Here is a 26,840-nt window from a genome sequence, read left to right as displayed (position 1 = left end):
AATTCACAAAAACATTAATTTTGAATCATTATTCATTTTTGAACACAGGCAGTTTAACAAAAAAAAAATCTCACTAAAAGTCTATACTTTTAATGCCTAAATCTCAGGATCCACTTCAACTCTGTCAATTATAAGTTTTTTTTAAAACTAATTTTTCATGTTTTTGTTTGTTTTATGCCATTTTTGTTATAGAAAACCTTGCTAATTTTAACAAACACAATACATGCAATATTTTCCCCAGAAAATATTTCCAATTGGAATATTTGAGATGAAGTAATTGGAGCCTTGAATAGGTCAATAATTCACAACAACATTAATTTTGAATCATTACTATTTTTTGAACAATGGCACTTAAAATATCAGTGATCCAAAAGGGCTTCACTCATAAAAGAGTTAAGTCATACCTATCTTAATTTTTTTTTACTTTTAACGCCTGAATCTCAAGAACAACTTCAGCTCTGTCAATTATATTTTCTTAGGATTTTTTTAAATGCTTTTTTTGTTTTGTTTTATGCCATTTTTGTTATTGAGAACCCTGTTTATTATGACAAGATATGCAATATTTTCACTCCTTAAATTGTTCAAAGGGGAATAGTTGATGTGAAGCACGCTAATTGGAGCCCTGAATATGTCAATAATGCACAACAACATTAATTTTTATTCATTATTAATTTTTGAACAATGGCAGTTTTTTAAAAAATCCCGGTGATCCAAAAGGGCTTCACTCATAAAAGTGCTAAGTCATACATTTTTATTTTTATTTTACTTTTAACGCCTAAATCTCAAGATCAACTTCAGCTCTGTCAATTATAAGTTTTTTTTAAATGATTTTTGAATGTTTTTGTTTGATTTATGCCATTTTTATGATAGAAAACCTTGTTGATTATTACAAACATAAAATATGTAATATTTTCCCCGGAAAATATTTCAAATTTGAATATTTTACATTAAGTAATTAGAGCCTTGAATAGGTCGATAATTCATAACATAAATTTTGAATCATTATGAATTTTTAAACAATGGCAGTTTAAAAAAAATGACACTAAAATTCTCAGTGATCCAAAAGGGGCTTCACTCATAAAAGTGTTATGTCATACATTATCTTTATTTTTTTTTCCAACTTTTAATGCCTAAATCTTCAGCTCTGTCAATTATAATTATATGGTTTTTTTTTTGTTTTATGCCCTTTTTGTTATAGAAAACCTTGTTAAATATGACAAAATACGACAAATAATACAATTTTATTTTGTAATGTTACATTTAAAAATGAACTGATTAAGACAACTGTGCAGTCCATTTGTTTTATCTTGTTTCTGTAATACAATTTGAGTGTCATTTGCCATGCAGTTGCACTGACAAAACATTAGATGGCAGTACTATATTGTTGTCTAACTAGGAAGTGGCTTTTTCATTGAAGCCGAATTTGATATGTTGCACCCTAAAAAGTTTGTATACTGTAAGTATTGTGATTATTACACAAACAGCTGTTGCATCGTAGTTGTAGTTTTTAATGACCAAATTTAGAGGTGTTGAAATCGTTGATTTTAATAGTAGCCTGTCAATGACAAATCCAATTTGAATTAGCATCAAGCTAGCGCATTTTGGAAAAGCCTTATTTATTATTTATTATTTTTGTATTTATTTATGTTTTGAGCATTTTCTACCAAGCATTTTTGCTTTGTTGGTGTTAAAACTGCAACTTTATTTCGAGGGAGCACTGATTGACTGATTGAAAAACTTATTAATTATGACAAAACCAAAATATGCAATATTTTCACCCAAAAATATTTCAAAATGGAATATTTGACATTAAGTAATTGGAGCCTTGAACAGGTCAATAATTCATAACATTAATTTTGAATCATTATACATTTTTGAACAATGGCAATTAAAAAAAAAAAAAATCCCACTAAAATTCTCGTTGATCACTCATAAGAGTGTTAAGTCATACATTATCTTTAATTATTTCTTTTTTTACTTTTAACGCCTAAATCTCAAGATCCACTTCAATTATAAGTCTTTTATGATTTTTTAAAACGTTTCTATTGTATGTTTGTTTTACGCCATATGTGTTATAAAAAATCTTGTTAATTATGACAAACACAAAATATGCAATATTTCCCCCCAAAAAATATTTCAAATTGGAATATTTGATATGAAGTAATTGAAGCCTAGAATATGTCAATAAAGCACAACAACATTAATTTTGAATCATTATTAATTTTTGAACAATGGCAGTTTAAACAAAAAATCCCACTTAAATTCTTGGTGATCCAAAAAAAATGCAACTAAAATTCTCAGTGATCCAAAAGGGGCTTCACTCATAAAAGTGTTACGTCATACATTGTCTTTAATTGTTTTACTTTTAAAGCCTAAATCTCAAGATCAACTTCAGCTCTTGTAAATTATAATTTTTTGATTATTTTTTATTGTTTGTTTAATGCCATTTTTGTTTTTTAAAAAAACCTTAAATATGACAAAGACAAAATATGCAATATTTTCCCCAGAAAATATTTCAAATTGGAATATTTGACATGAAGTAATTGGAGCCACGAATATGTCACAACGACATTATTTTGAATAATTAGTATTTTTTGAACAATGGCAGTTATAAAAAAAAATCCCAAAAGTCATAAAAGTGTTAAGTCATACATTATCTTTAATTTTTTCTTAACTTTTAACGCCTAAATCCCAATATCAACGTCAGCTCTGTCGATTATAAGTTTTTTATGATTTTTTAATGGGTGTTTTTGTTCGTTTTATGCCATTTTTGTTATAATAACCTTGTTAGTTATGTATTATTTTAACCCCCTAAATTGTCAAAGGGGAATATTTGAAATGAAGTACAAAAAAACCCACTAAAATTCTCGGTGATCCAAAAGGGCTTCACCCATAAAAGTGTTAAGACATACATTTTCTTTAATTTTTTTACTTTTAATTCCTTAATCTCAAGATCATCTTCAGCTCTGTCAATTATATACGTTTTTTATGATTTTTTAAAATGTTTTTTTGTATGTTTGTTTTACGCCATTTTTGTTATAGAAAATCTTGTTAATTATGACAAACACAAAATATGCAATATTCCATCCATCCAACCATTTTCTACTGCTTGTCCCTTTTGGTGTCGCAGGCGCCTATCTCAGCGGCATTCGGGCAGAAGGCGGGCTACACCCTGGACAAGTCGCCACCTCATCCCAGGTATGCAATATTTTCACTAAAAACATTTCAAATTGGAATATTTGACATGAACTAATTGGAGCCTTGAACAGGTCAATAATTCATAACAACATTAATTTTGAATCATTATACATTTTTGAACAATGGCAGTTTAAAAAAAAAAAAAATCCCACTAAAATTCTCGGTGATCCAAAAGGGCTTCACTCATAACAGTGTTAAGTCATACAATATCTTAATTTTTTTTTACTTTTAACGAGTCAATTATAAGTTTGTTTTTTGTTATACAAAACCTTGTTAATTATGACAAAATATGACAAACAATAACATTTAATTTTTTAATGTAACATTTAAAAATGAACTGATTAAGACAACTGTGCTGTCCAGTTGTTTTATCTTTTTTTTTTAAATCCCATTTGTGTCATTTGCAATGCAGTTGCACTTACAAAACATTAGATGGCAGTACTGTGTAAGCTATCTATGATATGTTGTCTAACTAGGAAGTGGCTTATTTATTGAAGCTGAATGTGCTATGTTGCGCCCTACAAAATGTGCATACTGTAAGTAATGTGATTATTACACAAACAGCTGTTGCATTGTGACATTTGACTTAGTTGTAGTTTTCATGACCAAATTTAGAGGTGTAGAAATTGCTAATGCTAATAGTAGCCTGTCTATGGCAAATCCAATGTAAATTAGCATCAAGCTAGCCTATTTTGGAAAAGCCTTATTTATTATTTACTTCATTATTTTTAATTAATTTATGTTTGAGCATTTTCTACCAAGCATACTTGCTTTGTTGGTGTTAAAACGGATTGTTAATTATGACAAACACAAAATATGCAATATTTCCCCCCCAAAAAATATTAAAAATTGGAATATTTGACATGAAGCAATTGGAGTCTTAAATAGGTCAATAGTTCATAACAACGTTAATTTTGATTCGTTATTATTTTTGGAGCAATGACAGCTTTAAAGAAGCTTTGGGTTTTTAGAGTCCACATTGCAAAACTGTTATTGCAGGGGTCGGGAACCTTTTTGGCTGACAGAGCCAAAAAGCCAAATATTTTAAAATGTATTTCCGTAAGAGACATATAATATTTTTTTTTAACACTGAACACAACTAAACGCGTGCATTTTTAAGTAAGACCAACATTTCTAGAGTATAATAGGTCTCTTATTCTTTGTATTAACACTGTTATTCTGAAGCTAACTGTGGAGAGAGCGTGGCCTGCGGGCCTGCAGCGAACTGGGGTGTGCCAGGACCGGCCTCTAAATCAGCGACAGGTGCGTCGATGGCCCACCTGGGCCTTGTTATCTAATCACCTGTCACTCTGTTATAAGCAGCAACTAGGAGGAGAGACGGGGTTGGGGCTGGAGCCAGAGCGCGAGAACGAAAGAGAAAAATACAATTGCTGGAAAGCAACTGAGAGACTTATTGAAAATAAAAACAGGCTCTCATGTTGGTGCTTGGTGGTCTGAAGAACCCCCAGGAGGGCAAACCCCACACTAACCAATAATAAATAAATAACTTCTTACCATTAACGCAACTTCTTGAACAGGTGCGGTAGAAAACGGGGGGATGGATTAAAAATGCATGAGAATGTTTTATATTTTGAACATTATTTTTAACACTGTGATTACAAGTGGAATTATTCATTATTTATCGTGTTAAGCAATGTCAGCTCAGATTTATCCGAGAGCCAGGTGGAGTCACCAAAAGAGCCACATCTGGCTCTAGAGCACGGGTGTCAAACTCTGGCCCTGTAATTTCATTTGGCCCTTGAGGCAATATCTAATTAACATTAGAGCTGGCCTGCCGGTATTATACAACGGTGGTGCCGCTGTAACACCGCATTCACCGCTAATACTCATACTTGCCAACCTTCCCGATTTTCTCGGGAGACTCCCGAAGTTCAGTGCCCTCCCCGAAAATCACCCGGGACAACTATTCTTCTGAATTTCAACCGGGACAACTATATTGGGGGCGGGCCTTAAGGGCATTCCCTTTAGCGTTTTCTACAACCTGTCGTCACATACGCTTTTCCTCCATACAAACAGCGTGCCGGTCCAGTCACATAATATTTACGGCTTTTACACACACATTAGTGAATGCAAGCCATACTTGGTCCACAGCCATACAGGTCACACTGAGGATGGCCGTGGAAACAACTTTAATTAACACTGTCACAAATATGCGCCACACTGTGAACCCACACCAAACAAGAATGACAAACACATTTCGGGAGAACATCCGCACCGTAACACAACATAAACACAACAGTGAAGTGAATTAGATTTATATAGCGCTTTTCCTCCAGTGACTCAAAGCGCTTTACATAGTGAAACCCAATATCTCAGTTACATTCAAACCAGTGTGGGTGGCACTGGAAGCAGGTGGGCAAAGTGTCTTGCCCAAGGACACAACGGCAGTGACTAGGTTGGCAGAAGCGGGAATCGAACCTGCAGCCCTCAAGTTGCTGGCACGGCCACTCTACCAACCGAGCTAAACCGCCCCACGCCTGCTGAAATGACATTTTCTTATTCAACAGAAGAAATACCCAGAACCCCTTGCCCCCCACTAACTTTTCTGGGGCGCTACAATATACACCCACGCTACCATACAAAAAGGTTGGGGACCACTGCTCTACAACATGTCGTCACGTCCTCTTTTCCTCCATATAAACAGCGTGCTGGCCAAGTCACATAATATATGCGGCTTTCACACACACATACTTTGTCAACAGCCATACAGGTCACACTGAGGGTGGCCGTATAAACAACTTTAACATTGTTACAAATATGCGCCACACCAAACAAGAATGACAAAACAAATTTCGGGAGAACACCCGCACCGTAACACAACATAAACACAACAGAACAAAATACCCTTGCAGCACTAACTCTTCCGGAACGCTACAATATACACCCCCCCGCTACTACCAAACCCCGCCCACCTCATTTTTAATTTATTTTTGAATTTATTAGCCTGTGGAAAAAGTTAATGTTGATATTTACCTCAGAGGTCCTCCCCAAGGTTTCTCATAGTCAGCATTGTCACTGGCGTCCCACTGGATGTGAATTCTCCTTGCCCTTTTGTGGGTTCTTCCGAGGATGTCGTAGTCGTAATGGTTTGTGCAGTCCTTTGAGACATTTGTGATTTAGGGCTATATAAATAAACTTTGATTGATTGATTGATTGATTTTTTTAATTGCATTTTATTTAATACACCACTAAAGTTTTTTGAAAGTTGATTTTGCACTCTTACGTTATATAAGTTCTGCCTCTTCCATGAGTGGAAGCCCAAATACCCGGAGGGAACCCACGTAGTCCCGGGGAGAACATGCAAACTCCACACAGAAAGATCCCGAGCCCGGGATTGAACCCAGGACTACTCAGGACCTTTGTATTGTGAGGCTGATGCACTAACCCCTGTTCCACCGTGCTGCCCTATTAAAGCCTTGCTTGTTCAATATTCATTGCAAAACTTGTCTGGATCCCTATTAAAATGTTAATTTGTTCAACCTTGGCCCGCGGCTTTGTTCAGTTTTAAATTTTGGCCCACTCTGTATTTGAGTCTGACACCCCTGTTCTAAACGGCGACGTTAACCTTCGCTTCTCCGGACATTTATGGCAGCCTGGAGATTACACCCCGTGACCTTTGCCTCGGGCCGGAAGCATTAGCCCTGCTAGCTCAGCACGCCGCTTGTCAGGCTTAAAAAGACGGATGCTGGTGTGCCAGAAAAGCAGGGCGTGTTGAGTGTTAAAGGGGAACATTATCACAATTTCAAAAGGGTTAAAAAAAATAAAAATCAGTTCCCAGTGGCTTGTTGTATTTTTTGAAGTTTTTTTCAAAATTTTACCGGTCCCGGAATATCCCTAAATAAAGCTTTAAAGTGCCTTATTTTCGCTATATTCAAAACCACTGTCCATTTCCCTGTGACGTCATACAGGGCTGCCAATCCAAACATCATGACAGTTACCACAGCAAGATATAGCGACATTAGCTCGGATTCAGACTCGGATTTCAGCGGCTTAAACGATTCAACAGATTACGCATGTATTGAAACAGATGGTCGGAGTATGGAGGCAGATAGGGAAAACGAAATTGAAGAAGAAACTGAAGCTATTGAGCGAATAGCTATTGACGCTATTCGGCCATAGCATGGGTGTACCTAATGAAGTGGCTCATAGCATGGTTGCCTTATTAGCATCGCCGGTAAAATGTGCGGACCAAACGATCAGGACTTTCGCATCTTGTGACACTGGAGCAACTTAAATCCGTCGATTGGTAAGTGTTTGTTTCGCATTAAATGTGGGTATCTAGTTTCAAATGTACATACAGCTAGCGTAAATAGCATGTTAGCATCGATTAGCGTAGCATGTTAGCATCGATTAGCTGGCAGTCATGCGGTGACCAAATATGTCTAATTAGCCCATAAGTCAACAACATCAACAAAACTCACCTTTGTGATTTTGTTGACTTAATCGTTGCAAATGCATCTGCAGGTTATCCATACATCTCTGTGCCATGTCTGTCTTAGCACCGCCGGTCAAATGTGAAGACACTTTGGTATATTCAATGGGGTCTGGCGGCAGATTTCTTGCCAGTGGTGCAACTTGAATCCCTCCCTGTTAGTGTTGTTACACCCTCCGACAACACACCGACGAGGCATGATGTCTCCAAGGTTCCGAAAAATAGTCGAAAAAACGGAAAATAACAGAGCTGAGACCCGGTGTTTGTAATGTGAAAATGAATATGGCGGGTGTGTTACCATGGTGACGTCATCGCTAAAAGACCGATAAACAGAAAGGCGTTTAATTTGCCAAAATTCACCCATTTAGAGTTCGGAAATCGGTTAAAAAATACATGGTCTTTTTTCTGCAACATCAAGGTATATATTGACGCTTGCATAGGTTTGGTGATAATGTTCCCCTTTAAGCGTGCTTTTAGGCGTCACAGCTGCCTGCACAAAAACTGCGTGTAGTGCCGTTATCCTGGCGTCACATATTAGTGCGCTACATCCTATTCTGCGTGGGCCAGGGCTTCTAATTACTGCAGCGGGGCTTTTATTTGCTGCACTTTAATTACCATCCGTCACGGAGAAGTTTATTGGCGAGCGCGTGCGGCAGGGCAAACGGCGCTCATTACCGCAGCTCGTACATCAAGAGGGGATCGAGCTGTGCCATTAAAGTAGCGAGGGCGTGATTGGTCACCTGCGGGCCGTCCAGAGGGATGAGCATGTGAGGGATGTGACTCCACGTCTGGAGGAGCTTCCTGCGGTTCTCCAGCCGCTCCCGCTCCTTTTCCACGCTCCTCTGGCCCTCGCGGAGCCTCTCCAGGTTCTGCCGGTACTCCTCCAGCTGATGGTCCAGCTCCTCGCGCTCGCGCCTCAGCCTCTCCGCCTCCAGGTGGCACTGCCGCTCCCTCTCCCCCACGCAGCTCTCCTTCTCCCCCAGCCGGCTCTCCCGGGCATGGCACTCCCGCTCCCAGCGCTCGCGGTCCTGCCGGAGGCGCACCTGCAGGCGCCGGGTGGAGGCCGCCTCCTCCTTCCTCTTCTCCAGGTGGCGCTGTTTCTCCTGCTCTTGCAGGACTTGACGGCGAGGCGAAGTGCGGCCGTCTCCTCCGAGAAGGAGCCTGTGGAGCTCGTGGCAGCTGTCCTGGATGGTCACGGCCGCCTGGAGGAGCACACACACACACACACACACACACACACACACACACACACACACACACACACACACACACACGTTGGCGACTTACACAAAGACAACTTTAACCGTGACCTCATTTCAATAAAAGGCGACGTATGGCGTCACATTAGTGCCAAAAATCCAAGCGCATAAAAACTGTTATCGCGCGCTGATTCTCCAGTTCGTGCGTGCGCGCGTCACCCTTTTGCGCGCGTGTGGCGCCTTTTTGCGTGCGCGAGGTGTTTTTGTGCGCGCGCGAGGCGCCTTATTGCGTGCGCAAGGTGCCCATGTGCGCGCGCCGTCTTCGTTTTGGCACTTTGTGGGCGGTTATTCTTACACAGCCCCTCCTTTCTGATTGGTCAGGTGAAAATAGCTGAGGGCCAATCAGAAGTATAGCAGGGCGGGTCATCGTCTATATGTATCAAGATAATACAGCTCCTGTCGACAAACAAATTCTAAAAAGTCCAAATCTAGTGGAGTTGTGGAAAATGCCAATTGAATTCTATCTAAAAGTCTTTGAAGAAGGTAATGTCTCATCTGTTGAGAGAACATCACAAAGTTAAAGAAGTTTTAAGATCAATCTCTTTTCATACACATACAACCAGTCCACACATGTCAGTCAATGATGGAAATTATATTTTCAAATATGTTTTCTTTCCTCACTTGTCTGTTTTAAAAAATATTTTTATTTAATATTTGTATATGTAAATATTGAATGTATGCCACAATGTGGGACTATTAATTTTCTTTCCTCTATCTACTTTAAGTTTACACCAGAGTCTATATTTACATATACAAATATTAAATAAATAAAAAATATTTTTTAAAACAGACAAGTGAGGAAAGAAAACATATTTGAAAATATCTTTTCATGTTCTCTCAACAGATGAGACGTTACCTTCTTCAAAGACTTTTAGATCAAATTCAATTGGCATTTTCCACAGCTCCACTAAATTTGGACTTTTTAGAATTTGTTTGTCGACAGGAGCTATCTTGATACATTTTGACGATGACCTGCCCTGCTATACTTCTGATTGGCCCTGAGCTATTTTCACCTGACCAATCAGAAAGGAGGGGCCGTGTAAGCATAACCGCCCACAAAGTGCCAAAACGAAGACGGCGCAAAAAGGGTGTCGCGCGCGCGCACGAAGTGGAGAATCAGCGCGCGATAACAGTTTTTATGCGCTTGGATTTTTGGCACTAATGTGACGCCATAGCGACAGCTCACCTGAGCGCCGCAGGTGAACGCAACGAGGAAGGGGAAATTTGAATATTAAAATGAGATAATCAGAGCTCGAGTCGGCGCGACACATTTTGACATTTTACTCCCATATCTACCTTTTAGTGTTGTACCGATACCAATATTTTAAAGGCCTACTAAAAGAGATTTTCTTATTCAAACGGGGATAGCAGGTCCATTCTATATGTCATACTTGATCATTTCGCGATATTGCCATATTTTTGCTGAAAGGATTTAGTAGAGAACATCGAGGATAAAGTTTGCAACCTTTGGTTGCTGATAAAAAAGCCTTGCCTGTACCGGAAGTAGCAGACTATGACGTCACAGGTGTGAGGGCTCTGTCACGCCAAATTTCTTACCCCCCTACAAAAAACTTCCCCCCGGAAGAAATTTGGCGTGACGGCCCCTCCAATGCCTGAAGGACCCCAATGAGAGCGTAACAATACCAAGTTATATGACTCTTAAGGGTTACAGCTGCAAGATTAGCGAAGCAAAAATAGCTTGAAAGGTTAGCATGCTGGAATGCTAATATTTTTTTCCTCACCGTTAAGGGTTACAGCTGCAAAATCAGCGAAGCAAAAATAGCTTGAAAGGTTAGCATGCTGGAATGCTAATATTTTTTTCCTCACCGATAAGGGTTACAGCTGCAAAATTAATGAAGCAAAAATAGCTTGAAAGGTTAGCATGCTGGAATGCTAATATTTTTTTCCTCACCGTTAAGGGTTACAGCTGCAAAATTTGCGAAGCAAAAATAGCTTGAAAGGTTAGCATGCTAGAATGCTAATATTTTTTCCTCACCGTTATTTTTCACATATGACAATCAGCCAATTATAATAATTTTATAACAGGCAGCTGTGTGGGCTGCTTTAAGGTCCTTCCACCCTAATTGGGGTCCTTCAAGCAGTTTCTTCCAGGGGGAAGGTTTTTGTAGAGGGGGAAGAAATTTGGCGTGACAGCTCCTCACATCCTCACTTTGTTTATAACGGGAGCCTCCAGCAGCAAGAGCTATTCGGACCGAGAAAACGACAATTTCCCCGTTTATTTGAGCGAGGATGAAAGATTCGTGGATGAGGAAATTTAGAGTGAAGGACAAAAACAAAAAAAAAAGGCGATTGCATTGGGAGCGATTCAGATGTTTTTAGACAGATTTACTCGGATAATTCTGGGAAATCCCTTATCTTTCTATTGTGTTGCTAGTGTTTTAGTGAGATTAAATAGTACCTGATAGTCGGAGGGGTGTGGCCACGGGTGTCTTGACGCCAGAGTGTCTGAGGGAAGTCACGGCAGCAGCAGCTCGAGGCGACTTTTTACCACAATTTTCTCACCGAAACCTGCCGGCTGACAAGTGGTCGGGATCCATGTTCGCTTGACTGCTCTGATCCATAGTAAAGCTTCACCTCCGGGAATTTCAAACAAGCAACACCGTGTGTTTGTGTGGCTAAAGGCTAAAGCTTCCCACCTCCATCTTTCTACTTTGATTTCTCCATTATTAATTGAACAAATTGCAAAAGATTCAGCAACACAGATGTCCAGAATACTGTGTAAATGCGCGATGAAAAGAGACGACTTTTAGCCGCAAATGGTGCTGCGCTAATATGTCCCCTCCAACCCGAGACGTCACGCGCACGCGTCATAATTTTGCGACGTTTTCAACAAGAAACTCCGCGGGAAATTTAAAATTATAATTTAGTAAACTAAAAAGGCCGTATTGGCATGTGTTGCAATGTTAATATTTCATCATTGATATATAAACTATCAGACTGCGTGGTCGGTAGTAGTGGGTTTCAGTAGGCCTTTAATATGTATTTCGATTTAAACACATGTCAACAGTGGTAAAGGAATGGCTAAATCCGGCTAAAATTAATGTTTTAGAATGGCCTTCCAAAAGTCCTGATTTAAACATGTGGACAATGCTGAAGAAACAAGTTCATGTCAGAAAACCAACAAATTTAGCTGAACTGCACCAATTTTGTCAAGAGGAGTGGACAAAATTTAGAACCAGAAGCTTGTAGATGGCTAACAAAAGCGCCTTATTGCAGTGAAACCTGCCAAATGTAACCAAATATTAACATTGATATATGTATACTTTTGACCCAGGAGATTTGCTCATATTTTCAGTAAACCCATAATAAATTCATAAACGAACCAAACTTCATGAATGTTTTTTTTGTGAGCAACAAGTATGTGCTCCCATCACTCTATCACAAAAAAATAAGAGTTGTAGAAATTATTGGAAACTCAAGACAGCCTTGAAATTATGTTCCTTATAAGTGTATGTAAACTTTTGACCGTGACTGCATTTATTCAAATTGATCGTTGATGTATATGTGTGTAAAAATATTTTACTTTTCAATTTTATCTATATTAACTTTTGTGTATTATTTTTCTCATATGTAAAGTAGTTTAAGAGTAGATGAGGTGGCGACTTGTCCAGGGTGTACACCGCCTTCCGCCCGATTGTAGCTGACATAGGCGCCAGCGCCCCCCGCGACCCCAAAAGGGAATAAGCGGTAGAAAATGGATGGATGGATGGATGGATGGACGTCCAATATTGTACTCACACTTTTATTACATCCCATTTTTAATTCTACAAACCCCGTTTCCATATGAGTTGGGAAATTGTGTTAGATGTAAATATAAACAGAATACAATGATTTGCAAATCATTTTCAACCCATATTCAGTTGAATATGCTACAAAGACAACATATTTGATGTTCAAACTGAAAAACTTTTTTTTTGTTGCAAATAATCATTAACTTTAGAGTTTGATGCCAGCAACACGTGACAAAGAAGTTGGTAAAGGACACAATAAATACTGATAAAGTTGAGAAATTCTCATCAAACACTTATTTGGAACATCCCACAGGTGTGCAGGCTAATTGGGAAAAGGTGGGTGCCATGATTGTGTATAAAAACAGCTTCCATGAAATGCTAAGTAATTCACAAACAAGGATGGGGAGAGGGTCACCAATTTGTAAGCAAATTGTCGAACAGTTTTAGAACAACATTTCTCAACGAGCTATTGTAAAGAATTTAGGGATTTTACTATCTACTGACCGTAAAATCATCAAAAGGTTCAGAGAATCAGGAGAAATCACTGCACGTAAGCGATGATATTACGGAATGTTGATCCCTCAGGCGGTACTGCATCAAAAACAGACATCAGTGTGTAAAGGATATCACCACATGGGCTCAGGAACACTTCCTAAAACCACTGTCAGTAACTACAGTTGGTCGCTATATCTGTAAGTGCAAGTTAAAACTTTGCTATGCAAAGGAAAACCCATTTATCAACAACACTAAGGAACGCCGCTGGCTTCGCTGGGCCCGAGCTCCTCTAAGATGGACTGATCCTGTGGTCTGACGAGTCCACATTTCAAATTATATTTGGAAACTGTGGACGTGGTGTCCTCCGGAACAAAGAGGAAAATAACCATACGGATTGTTATAGGCGCAAAGTTCAAAAGCCAGCATCTGTGATGATATGGGGGTGTATTAGTTCCCAAGGCATGGGTAACTTACACATCTGTGAAGGCACCATTAATGCTGAAAGGTACATACAGGTTTTGGAACAACATATGCTGCCATCTAAGCGCCGTCTTTTTCATGGACGCTCCTGCTTATTTCAGCAAGACAATGCCAAGGCACGTGTTACAACAGCGTGGTTTCGTAGTAAAGTGCGAGTACTTTCCTGGCCCGCCTGCAGTCCAGACCTGTCTCCCATCGAAAATGTGTGGCGCATTATGAAGCGTAAAATACGACAGGGGAGACCCCGGAATGTTGAACGATTAAAACTCTACATAAAACAAGAATGGGTAAGAATTCCACTTTCAAAGCTTTAACAATTAGTTTCCTCAGTTCCCAAACATTTATTGAGTGTTGTTAAAAGAAAAGGTGATGTAACACAGTGGTGAACATGCCCTTTCCCAACTACTTTGGCACGTGTTGCAGCCATGAAATTCTAAGTTATTATTATTTGCAAAAAACAATAAAGTTTATGAGTTTGAACATCAAATATCTTGTCTTTGTAGTGCATTCAACTGAATATGGGTTAAAAAGGATTTGCAAATCATTGTATTCCGTTTATATTTACATCTAACACAATTTCCCAACTCTAATGGAAACAGGGTTTGTAGTTGTAAATCATGCTTTTTATAATACGTACGTCCATTTTATTCTTGTCAATATTAATAATTGTCACTAGTTGCCAGCTAACTATTAGTGGCACAATAATGTTATTGTTTTTTTAAATACCAGGGTTTACTGCAGAGCCACCGCCTAAACTGAAGTCTTAACAAGCTGCTACGCTTAATTCTGCCTCTGTCAGTACATCTCTGCAGCACCCAGCATTGTCCCACCCACAGAACCATCTGATTGGTTACACGCGGAGCAGTAACAGCCAATCAGCAGTGCGCATTCAGAGCGCATGTAGTCAGTGCTCCTTCGGTAGAGTGAGCAGATAGGTGTTTAGCAGGTAATGCAGCGGACTCTCCCCAAATGATAATAAACACCTCGCAGTCAACTACTAGTAACATCACTATAAACCCGTTGACGTTCTAGAAACATACGCGGCAGCTCAGTTCCCTCGCAGTCCTTGAGGTGAAGGCTAATTATCTTTTAGCGTAACATTAACTCACTGTGCATGTGTGTGTGTTACGGACAGCAAAGCTCTGTCTGTTTGAGAGAAAGAAAAGCATTATTTACCTGAAGTTTACAACTAATTTATTTCACTTTACCTTTTTCTGTGTTGATTAAGCTGTGCTGAAGCAGCAAAAAAGGACATTATGTTAAACGAAGAGTTTCCAGATAGTTGTCTCTGATCGTTGATATAATAATGTAAGCGCATTATAAAGCCTACATGAACTTCATGGTGTTAAGGGATGAATAGTCTCTCCTATTTGTATTGTACTATTTTTTCACCTATAGTTACATTAATCATTAGTAATGTAGCAGCCTAGTTTTGAATGGCAGGGTCCCTGCTATCACATGTTGATATATTTATAACATTTACATAATAAAAATCAACGACAGGCTTCCCAGATGCTGTGAATTAAGCATGATGAGTTGAACATATGTGAGCATGTGGCCCCACTTTTAACTTTTTAATTCGAGCGCTTACTTACAGTCAGTCATTAATCTGACTTGGTAAGTCATTATTTTAAATGAATAAGTCGTAATAATGACATAATTAGTATCTCAGGTAGCTAGGACTGTTTTGTTTTAACTTTACGGAAAAAATATCGAGATATATATCGTATATCACTGTTCAGCAAATGGAGGGGAAAACACAACCAAAAGTTGTAGGCTTCTTCACGCGACGAAGCCGGCCTACTTCACCACAGTCTGTAGTCTATTGTCCCCCAGGCTGTGGTGGCAGCGGCGAGGTGGAGACGTGATGGCGACAGGCTGAGTTAAACCAATCCTTACACCCACCCACCCCCTTCCCCGGTCTGTCCGCCGGAGAGACACCACCTTAACTAACAAATTTTCTAGGGCAAACACTGAATACCTTTAGTATGGCACAATAACAAGGTACCTTTCGGACCAGTTTAATTGCAAAATACAATCATCATTTCATACGAGATATATAAATTGGGGGTACCCACTACTTCTCTCCATCAGCCTGGCTTACATGTTTTCATCATGTGATGATAGCACTAGCGCTAGTTTCTAGTTACACGCAAATTTTATGTTCCTGAGATTGTCGGGCAGCGTATCATCATACAGGGTCATATTGATTTATTGACTTTTATGAAGTGTTTTCACCTTTATCTTAGACTAACATGCGTACTGTATAAGAAAGCCCACACTCCTTGACATCCAGTGTGATATATATATATATATATATATATATATATATATATATATACATACACACACACACACACACACACATATATATACATACAGATTTATATATACATACATATATACATACATATATGTATACATATATATATACATACATACATATATATATACACATATATACATACATATATATACATATATACACATACATATATGTATATATACATGTATATATATATATATAAACATATATACATACATATGTATACATATATATACATATATACATACATATATGTAATATACATGTATACATAAACACATATATACATACATATATATACATATACATACATATATATATACATAAATACACATATATACATACATATATATACATATACATACATATATATATATGTATATATATATACATATATACACATATATATACATACATATATATATATATACATATACACACACATATATACATACATATATATATATATACATACATATATACATACATACATATACATACATATATATACTTATATATACATACATACATGTATGTGTTTGTGTGTGTGTAAGTGTATGTATTGTATGTGTCTTGGCCAGGACTCCCTTAAAAAATTGGTTTTTAATCTCAATGGGATTTTTTTTCCTGGTTAAAGAAAAGGTTAAATTAAAACAAAACTAAAAAATATCTATTTTCGGACAGTGAGGCACAGAAGGCCCTCATCTCCCCTCAATAAGACAACAAGAAAGAAAACATGCATTCTTGCTGACCTGCAGGCTGTAGAGCAGCTGCGTGAGGCTCTGGACACTGCGAGCAATCTGTTGATACACAACATTGCAGATGCAAAGTGAGAAAACACTCCTGCAAAAGGAACATTTCATGAATAAAAGCCACATTCCGTGGAGGTGAAGTTACTTTTGTTAGACATGTGCACCCCCTGGAGGACGTAGAGTGATCTACCACTCCTTATTGCCAGGGAGTGTATTGTTTGAAGGGGGCTTTTTCAGAGGACTACACTGCAAAGACTGAAATCTAAGTAAGATTAAATATCTCAAATTAGGGGGGTATTTGCTTATTTTCTGTCTGGTGAGATATTTTTTCTCACTAAGCAGATTTTACGTTAGAAGGTTTTACTTGTTTTAAGTGTTTTGGTCCTAAATGATCTCAGTAAGATATTACAGCTTGTTGCTGAGATTTTATGACCTATATTGAGTAAAACATGCTTGAAACTAGAATATCAACCGTTGCAAAGCTGTGTCATCAACACTCACAAGTATAAAGCTGCTTTTTCAAAGTAATAATTTCTTATTTCAAGCAGGAAATAAAAAATCATGACTATGACACAATTGTGTCTCATAATTAAAACAGATTGTGACAGCCAAATGGACTTTGCTGTTTTATTTTCAATTAAACAATTGAACATACATACTCCTATAGTAGTACAGTTGGCACAGTACCGTAAATTGACAGTTAATATTTAAACATTTCACATGTGACATTTCAAACTATTTTGAACAGAAATAGTTCATTCACATTCAGATGAATTCTTCAAAAATACAATAAAAAAATGTTTGGGTCAGGGGCCTGGCTGTAAATGTAAATATATATACATTAGGGGTGTGGGAAAAAAATCGATTCGAATACGAATTGCGATTCTCACGTTGTGCAATTCAGAATTGATTCTCTTTTTTTTTTTTAAATCTATTTAAAAAAATACTTTTTATTTTTATTTTTTAATCAATCCAACAAAACAATACACAGCAATACCATAACAATGCAATCCAATTCCAAAACCAAACCTGACCCAGCAACACTCAGAACTGTAATAAACAGAGCAATTGAGAGGAGACACAAACACGACACAGAACAAACTAAAAGTAGTGAAACAAAACGAGTATTATCAACAACAGTATCAATATTAGTTATAATTTCAGCACAGCAGTGATTAAAAATCCCTCACTGACCTTATAATTAGACATTTATAAAAATCTAAAAAAAAAAAAAACAATAGTGTCACAGTGGCTTACACTTGCATCGCATCTCATAAGCTTGACAACACACTGTGTCCAATGTTTTCACAAAGATAAAATAAGTCATATTTTTGGTTCGTTTAATAGTTAAAACAAATTTACATTATTGCAATCAGTTGATAAAAGATTGTCCTTTACAATTATAAAAGCTTTTAAAAAAAAATCTACTACTCTGCTAGCATGTCAGCAGACTGAGGTAGATCCTGCTGAAATCCTATGTATTGAATGAATCGTTTTGAATCGGAAAAATATCGTTTTTGGATCGAGAATCGCGTTGAATCGAAAAAAAAAATCGATTTATAATCGAATCGCGACCCCAAGAATCGATATTGAATCGAATCGTGGGACACCCAAAGATTTGCAGCCCTAATATATATATATATATATATATATATATATATATATATATATATATATATATATACACAATGGGGGAAAAAAGTAGCCAGCCACCGATTGTGCAAGTTCTCCCACTTAAAATGATGACAGAGATCTGTACTTTTCATCATAGGTACACTTCAACTGTGAGAGACAGAATGTGAAAAAAAATCCAGGAATTGTCATTGTAGGAATTTTAAAGAATTTATTTGTAAATTATGGTGGAAAATAAGTATTTGGTCAACCATTCAAAGCTCTCACTGATGGAAGGAGGTTTTGGCTCAAAATCTCACGATACATGGCCCCATTCATTCTTTCCTTAACACGGATCAATCGTCCTGTCCCCTTAGCAGAAAAACAGCCCCAAAGCATGATGTTTCCACCCCCTTGCTTCACAGTAGGTATGGTGTTCTTGGGATGCAACTCAGTATTCTTCTTCCTCCAAACACCACGAGTTGAGTTTTATACCAAAATGGATACATGGATCTCCTCTCTGAGATGCCACCCTATCGTGGTAGAGGAGTTTGCGTGTCCCAATGATCCTAGGAGCTATGTTGTCCGGGGGCTTTATGCCCCCTGGTAGGGTCTCCCAAGGCAAACAAGTTCTAGGTGAGGGATCAGACAAAGAGCAGCTCAAAGACCTCTATGAAGAAGACAAAACATGGACCCAGATTTCCCTCGCCCGGACGCGGGTCACCGGGGCCCCCCTCTGGAGCCAGGCCCGGAGGTGGGGCACGATGGCGAGCGCCTGGTGGCCGGGCCTGTTCCCATGGGGCCCGGCCGGGCACAGCCCGAAGAGGCAACGTGGGTCACCCCTCCAATGGGCTACACAACCACAGCAGGGGCCATAGAGGTCGGGTGCAATGTGAGCTGGGCGGAAGCCGAAGGCAGGGCACTTGGCGGTCCGATCCTCGGCTACAGAAGCTAGCTCTTGGGACTAGCCTGAGCTAGTGCGCGAAGTGGAGAAGTTCCGGCTGGATATAGTTGGACTCACTTCGACGCACAGCAAGGGCTCTGGAACCACTTCTCTGGAGAGGGACTGGATTCTATTCCACTCTGGCATTGCCGGCAGTGAGGGGCGACGGGCTGGGGTGGCAATTCTGGTTGCCCCCCGGCTTAAAGCCTGTACGTTGGAGTTCAACCCGGTGGACGAAAGCGTAGCCTCCCTCCGCCTTCGGGTGGGGGGACGGGTCCTGACTGTTGTTTGTGCTTACGCACCAAACAGCTGTTCAGAGTACCCACCCTTTTTGGGTACACTCGAGGGAGTACTGGAAAGTGCTCCCCCGGGTGATTCCCTTGTCCTACTGGGGGACTTCTACACTCATGTTGGCAACGACAGTGAAACCTGGAGAGGCGTGATTGGGAAGAATGGCCGCCCGGATCTGAACCCGAGTGGTGTTTTGTTATTGGACTTTTGTGCTCGTCACAGTTTGTCCATAACAAACACCATGTTCAAACATAAGGGTGTCCATATGTGTACTTGGCACCAGGACACCGTAGGCCGCAGTTCCATGGTCGACTTTATAGTTGTGTCATCGGATTTGCGGCCTTATGTTTTGGACACTCGGGTGAAGAGAGGGGCGGAGCTTTCTACCGATCACCACCTGGTGGTGAGTTGGTTGCGATGGTGGGGGAGGACGCCGGACAGACCTGGGAGGCCCAAATGCATTGTGAGGGTCTGCTGGGAATGTCTGGCAGAGTCTCCTGTCAGAGAAAGTTTCAATTCCCACCTCCGGAAGAACTTCGAACATGTCACGAGGGAGGTGCTGGACATTGAGTCCGAATGGACCATGTTCCGCACCTCTATTGTTGAGGCGGCAGATCGGAGCTGTGGCCGCAAGGTAGTTGGTGCCTGTCGGAGCGGAAATCCTAAAACCCCCTGGTGGACACCAGCGGTGAGGGATGCCGTCAAGCTGAAGAAGGAGTCCTATCGGGTCCTTTTGGCTCATAGGACTCCGGAGGCAGTGGACAGGTACCGACAGGCCAAGCGGTGTGCGGCTTCGGCGGTCGCGGAGGCAAAAACTCGGACATGGGAGGAGTTCGGGGAAGTGAAGTGAAGTGAATTATATTTATACAGCGCTTTTTCTCTAGTGACTCAAAGCACTTTACATAGTGAAACCCAATATCTAATTATTTTACATTTAAACCAGTGTGGGCGGCACTGGGAGCAGGTGGGTAAAGTGTCTTGCCCAAGGACACAACAGCAGGGACTAGGATGGCGGAAGCGGGGTTCGAACCTGCAACCCTCAAGTTGCTGTTACGGCCGCTCTACCAACCGAGCTATACCGCCCCCAGGAAGCCATGGAAAACGACTTCCGGACGGCTTCGAAGCGATTCTGGACCACCGTCCGCCGCCTCAGGAAGGGGAAGCAGTGCACTATCAACACCGTGTATGGTGCGAATGGTGTTCTGCTGACCTCAACTGCGGATGTTGTGGATAGGTGGAGGGAATACTTCGAAGACCTGCTCAATCCCACCAACACGTCTTCCTATGAGGAAGCAGTGCCTGGGGAATGTGTGGTGGACTCTCCTATTTCTGGGGCTGAGGTCGCTGAGGTAGTTAAAAAGCTCCTCGGTGGCAAGGCCCCGGGGGTGGACGAGATCCGCCCGGAGTTCCTTAAGGCTCTGGATGCTGTGGGGCTGTCTTGGTTGACAAGACTCTGCAGCATCGCGTGGACATCGGGGGCGGTGCCTCTGGATTGGCAGACCGGGGTGGTGGTTCCTCTCTTTGAGAGGGGGGACCGGAGGGTGTGTTCCAACTATCGTGGGATCACATTCCTCAGCCTTCCCGGTAAGGTTTATTCAGGTGTACTGGAGAGGAGGCTACGCCGGATAGTTGAACCTCGGATTCAGGAGGAACAGTGTGGTTTTTGTCCTTGTCGTGGAACTGTGGACCAGCTCTATACTCTCGACGGGGTTCTTTAGGGTGCATGGGAGTTTGCCCAACCAGTCTACATGTGCTTTGTGGACTTGGAGAAGGCATTCGACCGTGTCCCTCGGGAAGTCCTGTGGGGAGTGCTCAGAGAGTATGGGGTACCGGACTGTCTTATTGTGGCAGTCCGCTCCCTGTATGATCAGTGCCAGAGCTTGGTCCGCATTGCCGGCAGTAAGTCGGACACTTTTCCAGTGAGGGTTGGACTCCGCCAAGGCTGTCCTTTGTCACCGATTCTGTTCATAACTTTTATGGACAGAATTTCTAGGCGCAGTCAAGGCGTTATGGGGTTCCGGTTTGGTGGCCGCAGGATTAGGTCTCTGCTTTTTGCAGATGATGTGGTCCTGATGGCTTCATCTGACCGGGATCTTCAGCTCTCGCTGGATCGGTTTGCAGCCGAGTGTGAAACGACCGGAATGAGAATCAGCACCTCCAAGTCCGTGTCCATGGTTCTCGTCCGGAAAAGGGTGGAATGCCACCTCCGGGTTGGGGAGGAGACCCTGCCCCAAGTGGAGGAGTTCAAGTACCTAGGAGTCTTGTTCACGAGTGGGGGAAGAGTGGATCGTGAGATCGACAGGCGGATCGGTGCAGCGTCTTCAGTAATGCGGACGTTGTACCGATCCGTTGTGGTGAAGGAGCTGAGCCGGAAGGCAAAGCTCTCAATTTACTGGTCGATCTACGTTCCCATCCTCACCTATGGTCATGAGTTTTGGGTCATGACCAAAAGGATAAGATCACGGGTACAAGCGGCCGAAATGAGTTTCCTCCGCCGTGTGGCGGGGCTCTCCCTTAGAGATAGGGTGAGAAGCTCTGCCATCCGGGAGGAGCTCAATGTAAAGCCGCTGCTCCTTCACATCGAGAGGAGCCAGATGAGGTGGTTCAGGCATCTGGTCAGGATGCCACCCGAACGCCTCCCTAGGGAGGTGTTTAGGGAACGTCCAACCGGTAGGCCACGGGGATGACCCAGGACACGTTGGGAAGACTATGTCTCCCGGCTGGCCTGGGAACGCCTCGGGATCCCCCGGGAAGAGCTTGACGAAGTGGCTGGGAAGAGGGAAATCTGGGTTTCCCTGCTTAGGCTGTTGCCTCCGCGACCCGACCTCGGATAAGCGGAAGAAGATGGATGGATACATGGATGATACAGCAGAGGATTGGGAGAATGTCATGTGGTCAGATGAAACCAAAATATAGCTTTTTGGTATAAACTCAACTCGTGGTGTTTGGAGGAAGAAGAATACTGAGTTGCATCCCAAGAACACCACACCTACTGTGAAACATGGGGGTGGAAACATCATGCTTTGGGGCTGTTTTTCTGCTAAGGGGACAGGACGATTGATCCGTGTTAAGGAAAGAATGAATGGGGCCATGTATCGTGAGATTTTGACTCAAAAACCTCCTTCCATCAGTGAGAGCTTTGAATGGTTGACCAAATATTTATTTTCCACCATAATTTACATATAAATTCTTTAAAATTCCTACAAAGTGAATTCCTGGATTTTTTCACATTCTGTCTCTCACAGTTGAAGTGTACCTATGATGAAAAGTACAGACCTCTGTCATCATTTTAAGTGGGAGAACTTGCACAATCGGTGGCTGACTAAATATTTTTTGCCCCACTGTATGTATGTATGTATGTCCATCCATCCATCCATTTTCTACCGCTTATTCCCTTTTGGGGTCGCGGAGGGCGCTGGCGCCTATCTCAGCTACAGTCGGGCGGAAGGCAGGGTACACCCTGGACAAGTCGCCACCTCATCGCAGGGCCAACACAGATAGACAGACAACATTCACACTCACATTCACACACTAGGGCCAATTTAGTGTTGCCAATCAACCTATCCCCAGGTGCATGTCTTTGGAAGTGGGAGGAAGCCGGAGTACCCGGAGGGAACCCACGCATTCACGGGGAGAACATGCAAACTCCACACAGAAAGATCCCGAGCCTGGATTTGAACCCAGGACTGCAGGACCTTCGTATTGTGAGGCAGACGCACTAACCCCTCTGCCACCGTGAAGCCCATGTATGTATGTATGTATATATATATATTCCTTCCGCACTAATTGACTGAAAGAGCACGCACTAGGCGCGATGATGTCGTGTTATCGATGGGAAAATGCAAGAAATGTAATACCGAGCGCATATCATTACGTCACGATAATGGCACTATCATTTACTTAATTGAAGAATATTTTTTAACATATTGAGAAAAAAGGTCTCATATTTGTTTTTTCTATCAAGAAAAGTGAACTTGTTATTAGTGAGAAAATACTTATTTTATGGTATTTTTGGGTTCATTGAGGTTAGCTAAATTTACTTGTTTTGGAAAGTCTTGACAAGTCAAATGTTCTTGTTCTATTGGCAGATACTTTTGCTTAGTTCAAGTAAAATGCCCCTATTTTTTGTTTTTGAACACTTACTTTTTGCAGTGTATGTATACTATAAATAAAGAAAAGTATATTTTTTAATACCTTTAAGTCCTTGTTTGTGCCTTGCAAGTAAGTGGGCGATAGAAGCTCAGTGGTCTCCGTCCAACACCCCTCAGCAGGCTCCTCGGGTGAAGCCTGGTGGTGAGAGGGCGGTGCTGCGGGTGTCACAGGACTGACGAGAGAGGCGGAGTCTCTGCCAGAGTCCCAGCTGCGCACGGACGGAGATCTGGACTTCAAGGTGGCTTTCAGATTCTCGGCTGCCGATCACACGAAACAGAAAATAAAGGAACGATGTGCACGGTGAGAAAAAAAAAAAATTGCAGAACGGTTAGCACCTTCTTGCATGGCGGCTGCCAGCAGCACGCCGGCCTGTGGCGGCTCGTCGGGGCTCGGACGCACGAGCAGCCGCGGCTCGTCGAGCGGCGCTTCCGCCTTCCCGCTGAGGGCCGAGAGCGCCGCGTACATCTTGAGCTTTTCCTCCAGGCTGGAGCAGATCTGCTGGTCCTGGCTCATTAGGCTCTCTGGAAAACAAGAAGGGGTGAATGACGCCTCAGTGAGGGCGTGGCACACTCACTGACAATATTGATACTGCGTTGGTGTTTCGTCATGGCGCCATCTGCTGAATCAACAAAGTCACTACATTTGACCTGCCAAATAACCATCCGGTAGAAAGGGGATTCCTATGACACCATTTGCGGTTTACATGACACATGAAATGTGACGAATTTGGGGCATGCACTATCCACTTGAGCATGATGGCAGTAGAGCAGGGGTCACCAACGCAGTGCCCGTGGGCACCAGGTAGCCCGTGAGGACCAGATGAGTAGACCGCCAGCCTGTTCTAAAAATAGCTCAAATAGCAGCACTTACCAGTGAGCTGCCTCTATTTTTTCCATTTTATTTATTTACTAGCAAGCTGGTCTCGCTTAGCTCGACATTTTTAATTCTAAGAGAGACAAAACTCAAAATCCAAGAAAATATTTTAAAGACTTGGTCTTCACTTGTTTAAATAAATTCATTTATTTTTTTTACTTTGCTTCTTATAACTTTTAGAAAGATAATTTTAGAGAAAAAAATACTACCTAAAAAAGGATTTTAGGATTTTTAAACATATATACCTTTTTATCTTTTAAACTCATTCCTCTTCTTTCCTGACAATTTAAATCAATGTTCAAGTAAATGTATGTTTTTTATTGTAAAGAATAATAAATAAATGTTGATTTAATTCTTCATTTTAGCTTCTGTTTTTTGGATGAAGAATATTTGTGAAATCTTTCTCCAAACTTATTATGATTAAAATTAAAAAAAATATCGAGAGGAGCCAGATGAGGTGGTTCGGGCATCTGGTCAGGATGCCACCCGAACGCCTCCCGAGGGAGGTGTTTAGGGCACGTCCAACCGGTAGGAGGCCACGGGGAAGACCCAGGACACGTTGGGAAGACTATGTCTCCCGGCTGGCCTGGGAGCGCCTTGGGATCCCCCGGGAAGAGCTAGACGAAGTGGCTGGGGAGAGGGAAGTCTGGGCTTCCCTGCTTAGGCTGCTGCCCCCGTGACCCGACCTCGGATAAGCGGAAGAAGATGGATGGATGGATGGATTCTGGCAAATCTAGAAAATCTGTAGAATCAAATTTAATTATTATTTGAAGTCTTTTGAATTTCTTTTATGATTTTTGTTCTGGAAAATCTAGAAGAAATAATGATTTGTCTTTGTTAGAAATATAGCTTGGTCCAATTTGTTACATATTCTAACAAAGTGCAGATGGGATTTTAACCTATATAAAACATGTCATCAAAATTCTAAAATCAAACTTAATCAGGAAAAATTACTAATGATGTTCCATAAAAAAATGTTTAAATTTTTTTTTTTAAAGATTCAAATTAGCTAGTTTTTCTCTTCATTTTTCGGTTGAATTTAAAATTTTAAAAAGAGTCGAAATTGAAGATAAACTATGTTTCAAAATTAAATTTTCATTTTTTCCTGTTTTCTCTTCTTTTAAACCGTTCAATTAAGTGTTTTTTTCATAATTTATTCTCTACAAAAAAACCTTCCGTAAAAGGAAAAAAAATGTACGACGGAATGACAGACAGAAATACCCATTTATATATATATATATATATATATATATATATATATATATATATATATAGATTTATTTATTAAAGGTAAATTGAGTAAATTGGCTATTTCTGGCAATTTTTTTAAGTGTGTATCAAACTGGTAGCCCTTCGCATTAATCAGTACCCAAGAAGTAGCTCTTGGTTTCAAAAAGGTTGGTGACCCCTGCAGTAGAGTGTTAAATATCTTAAAACATTTATTTGTGGCAGTTCCAACTTGACCAGAGCGTCGATAGCTATGTAGAGTGGCTCTTTCGCCATTTTTTTAGTGGACAGCCTTGCAAAATGACTAACACCGCCTCTTCCTCTCACGCGAGATCAACCCAGGAATGGGGCCACAATAATCCCTTCCTTACTGTAGTTATGTGGGGGGAGGTCATTTTACAATTGTCCATGTCAACAAAGCAAGAAGGCGTATATTGAAAGTGCAGTGAGGCTGGCCTTTTGGGAATGCGCTAGCTCAATGCTAATCTCCATCGAATATGCCATATAAACGCTACTGATTAGCATTAGCGAATTTACATGGCGAGTTCAACACCTCCAATTTTGGCAATCACTACTACAGTCAAGATGCAGGTCAAAAGTCTATTATATATTTGCTGAGGACCGAGAGCCCCGCGTACATCTGGAGCTTTTCCTCCAGGCTCATTAGGCTCTCTGGAAGACAAGCAGGGGTGAATGACGCCTCAGTGAGGGCGTGGCACACTCATGGCATAGCTCGGTTGGTAGAGCGGCCGTGCCAGCAACTTGAGGGTTGCAGGTTCGATTCCCGCTTCCGCCATCCTAGTCCCTGCCGTTGTGTCCTTGGGCAAGACACTTTACCCACCTGCTCCCAGTGCCACCCACACTGGTTTAAATGTAACTTAGATATTGGGTTTCACTATGTAAAGCGCTTTGAGTCACTAGAGAAAAAGCGCTATATAAATATAATTCACTTCACTTCACTTCACTGGCAGTACTAACACTGCGTTGGTGTTTCGTCATGGCGCCATATGCTGAATTAAAAAAAGTCA

The 26,840-nt window shown here is 40.9% G+C and overlaps 1 protein-coding gene across 8 annotated transcripts in view; it reads right to left on the bottom strand.

Moving 5' to 3' along the window:
• arhgef28a (Rho guanine nucleotide exchange factor (GEF) 28a) overlaps window positions 1-26,840 on the bottom strand; it is a 161,980-nt gene that overhangs the window by 31,998 nt on the left and 103,142 nt on the right. For all 8 annotated transcript variants that reach the window (XM_061908051.1, XM_061908054.1, XM_061908053.1 and 5 more), the window contains 4 exons: window positions 24,048-24,233; window positions 23,755-23,969; window positions 16,716-16,763; window positions 8,392-8,853 (listed from right to left, as the gene is read on the bottom strand). In XM_061908051.1, coding sequence (XP_061764035.1) covers window positions 8,392-8,853; window positions 16,716-16,763; window positions 23,755-23,969; window positions 24,048-24,233 — 911 coding nt within the window. The remainder of the gene's footprint in view (window positions 1-8,391; window positions 8,854-16,715; window positions 16,764-23,754; window positions 23,970-24,047; window positions 24,234-26,840) is intronic.

This window comes from Nerophis ophidion, linkage group LG08, assembly GCF_033978795.1.
Source record: "Nerophis ophidion isolate RoL-2023_Sa linkage group LG08, RoL_Noph_v1.0, whole genome shotgun sequence".
NCBI classification, from domain to species: domain Eukaryota; kingdom Metazoa; phylum Chordata; class Actinopteri; order Syngnathiformes; family Syngnathidae; genus Nerophis; species Nerophis ophidion.
This window is presented reverse-complemented; position numbering and strand designations above follow the sequence as displayed.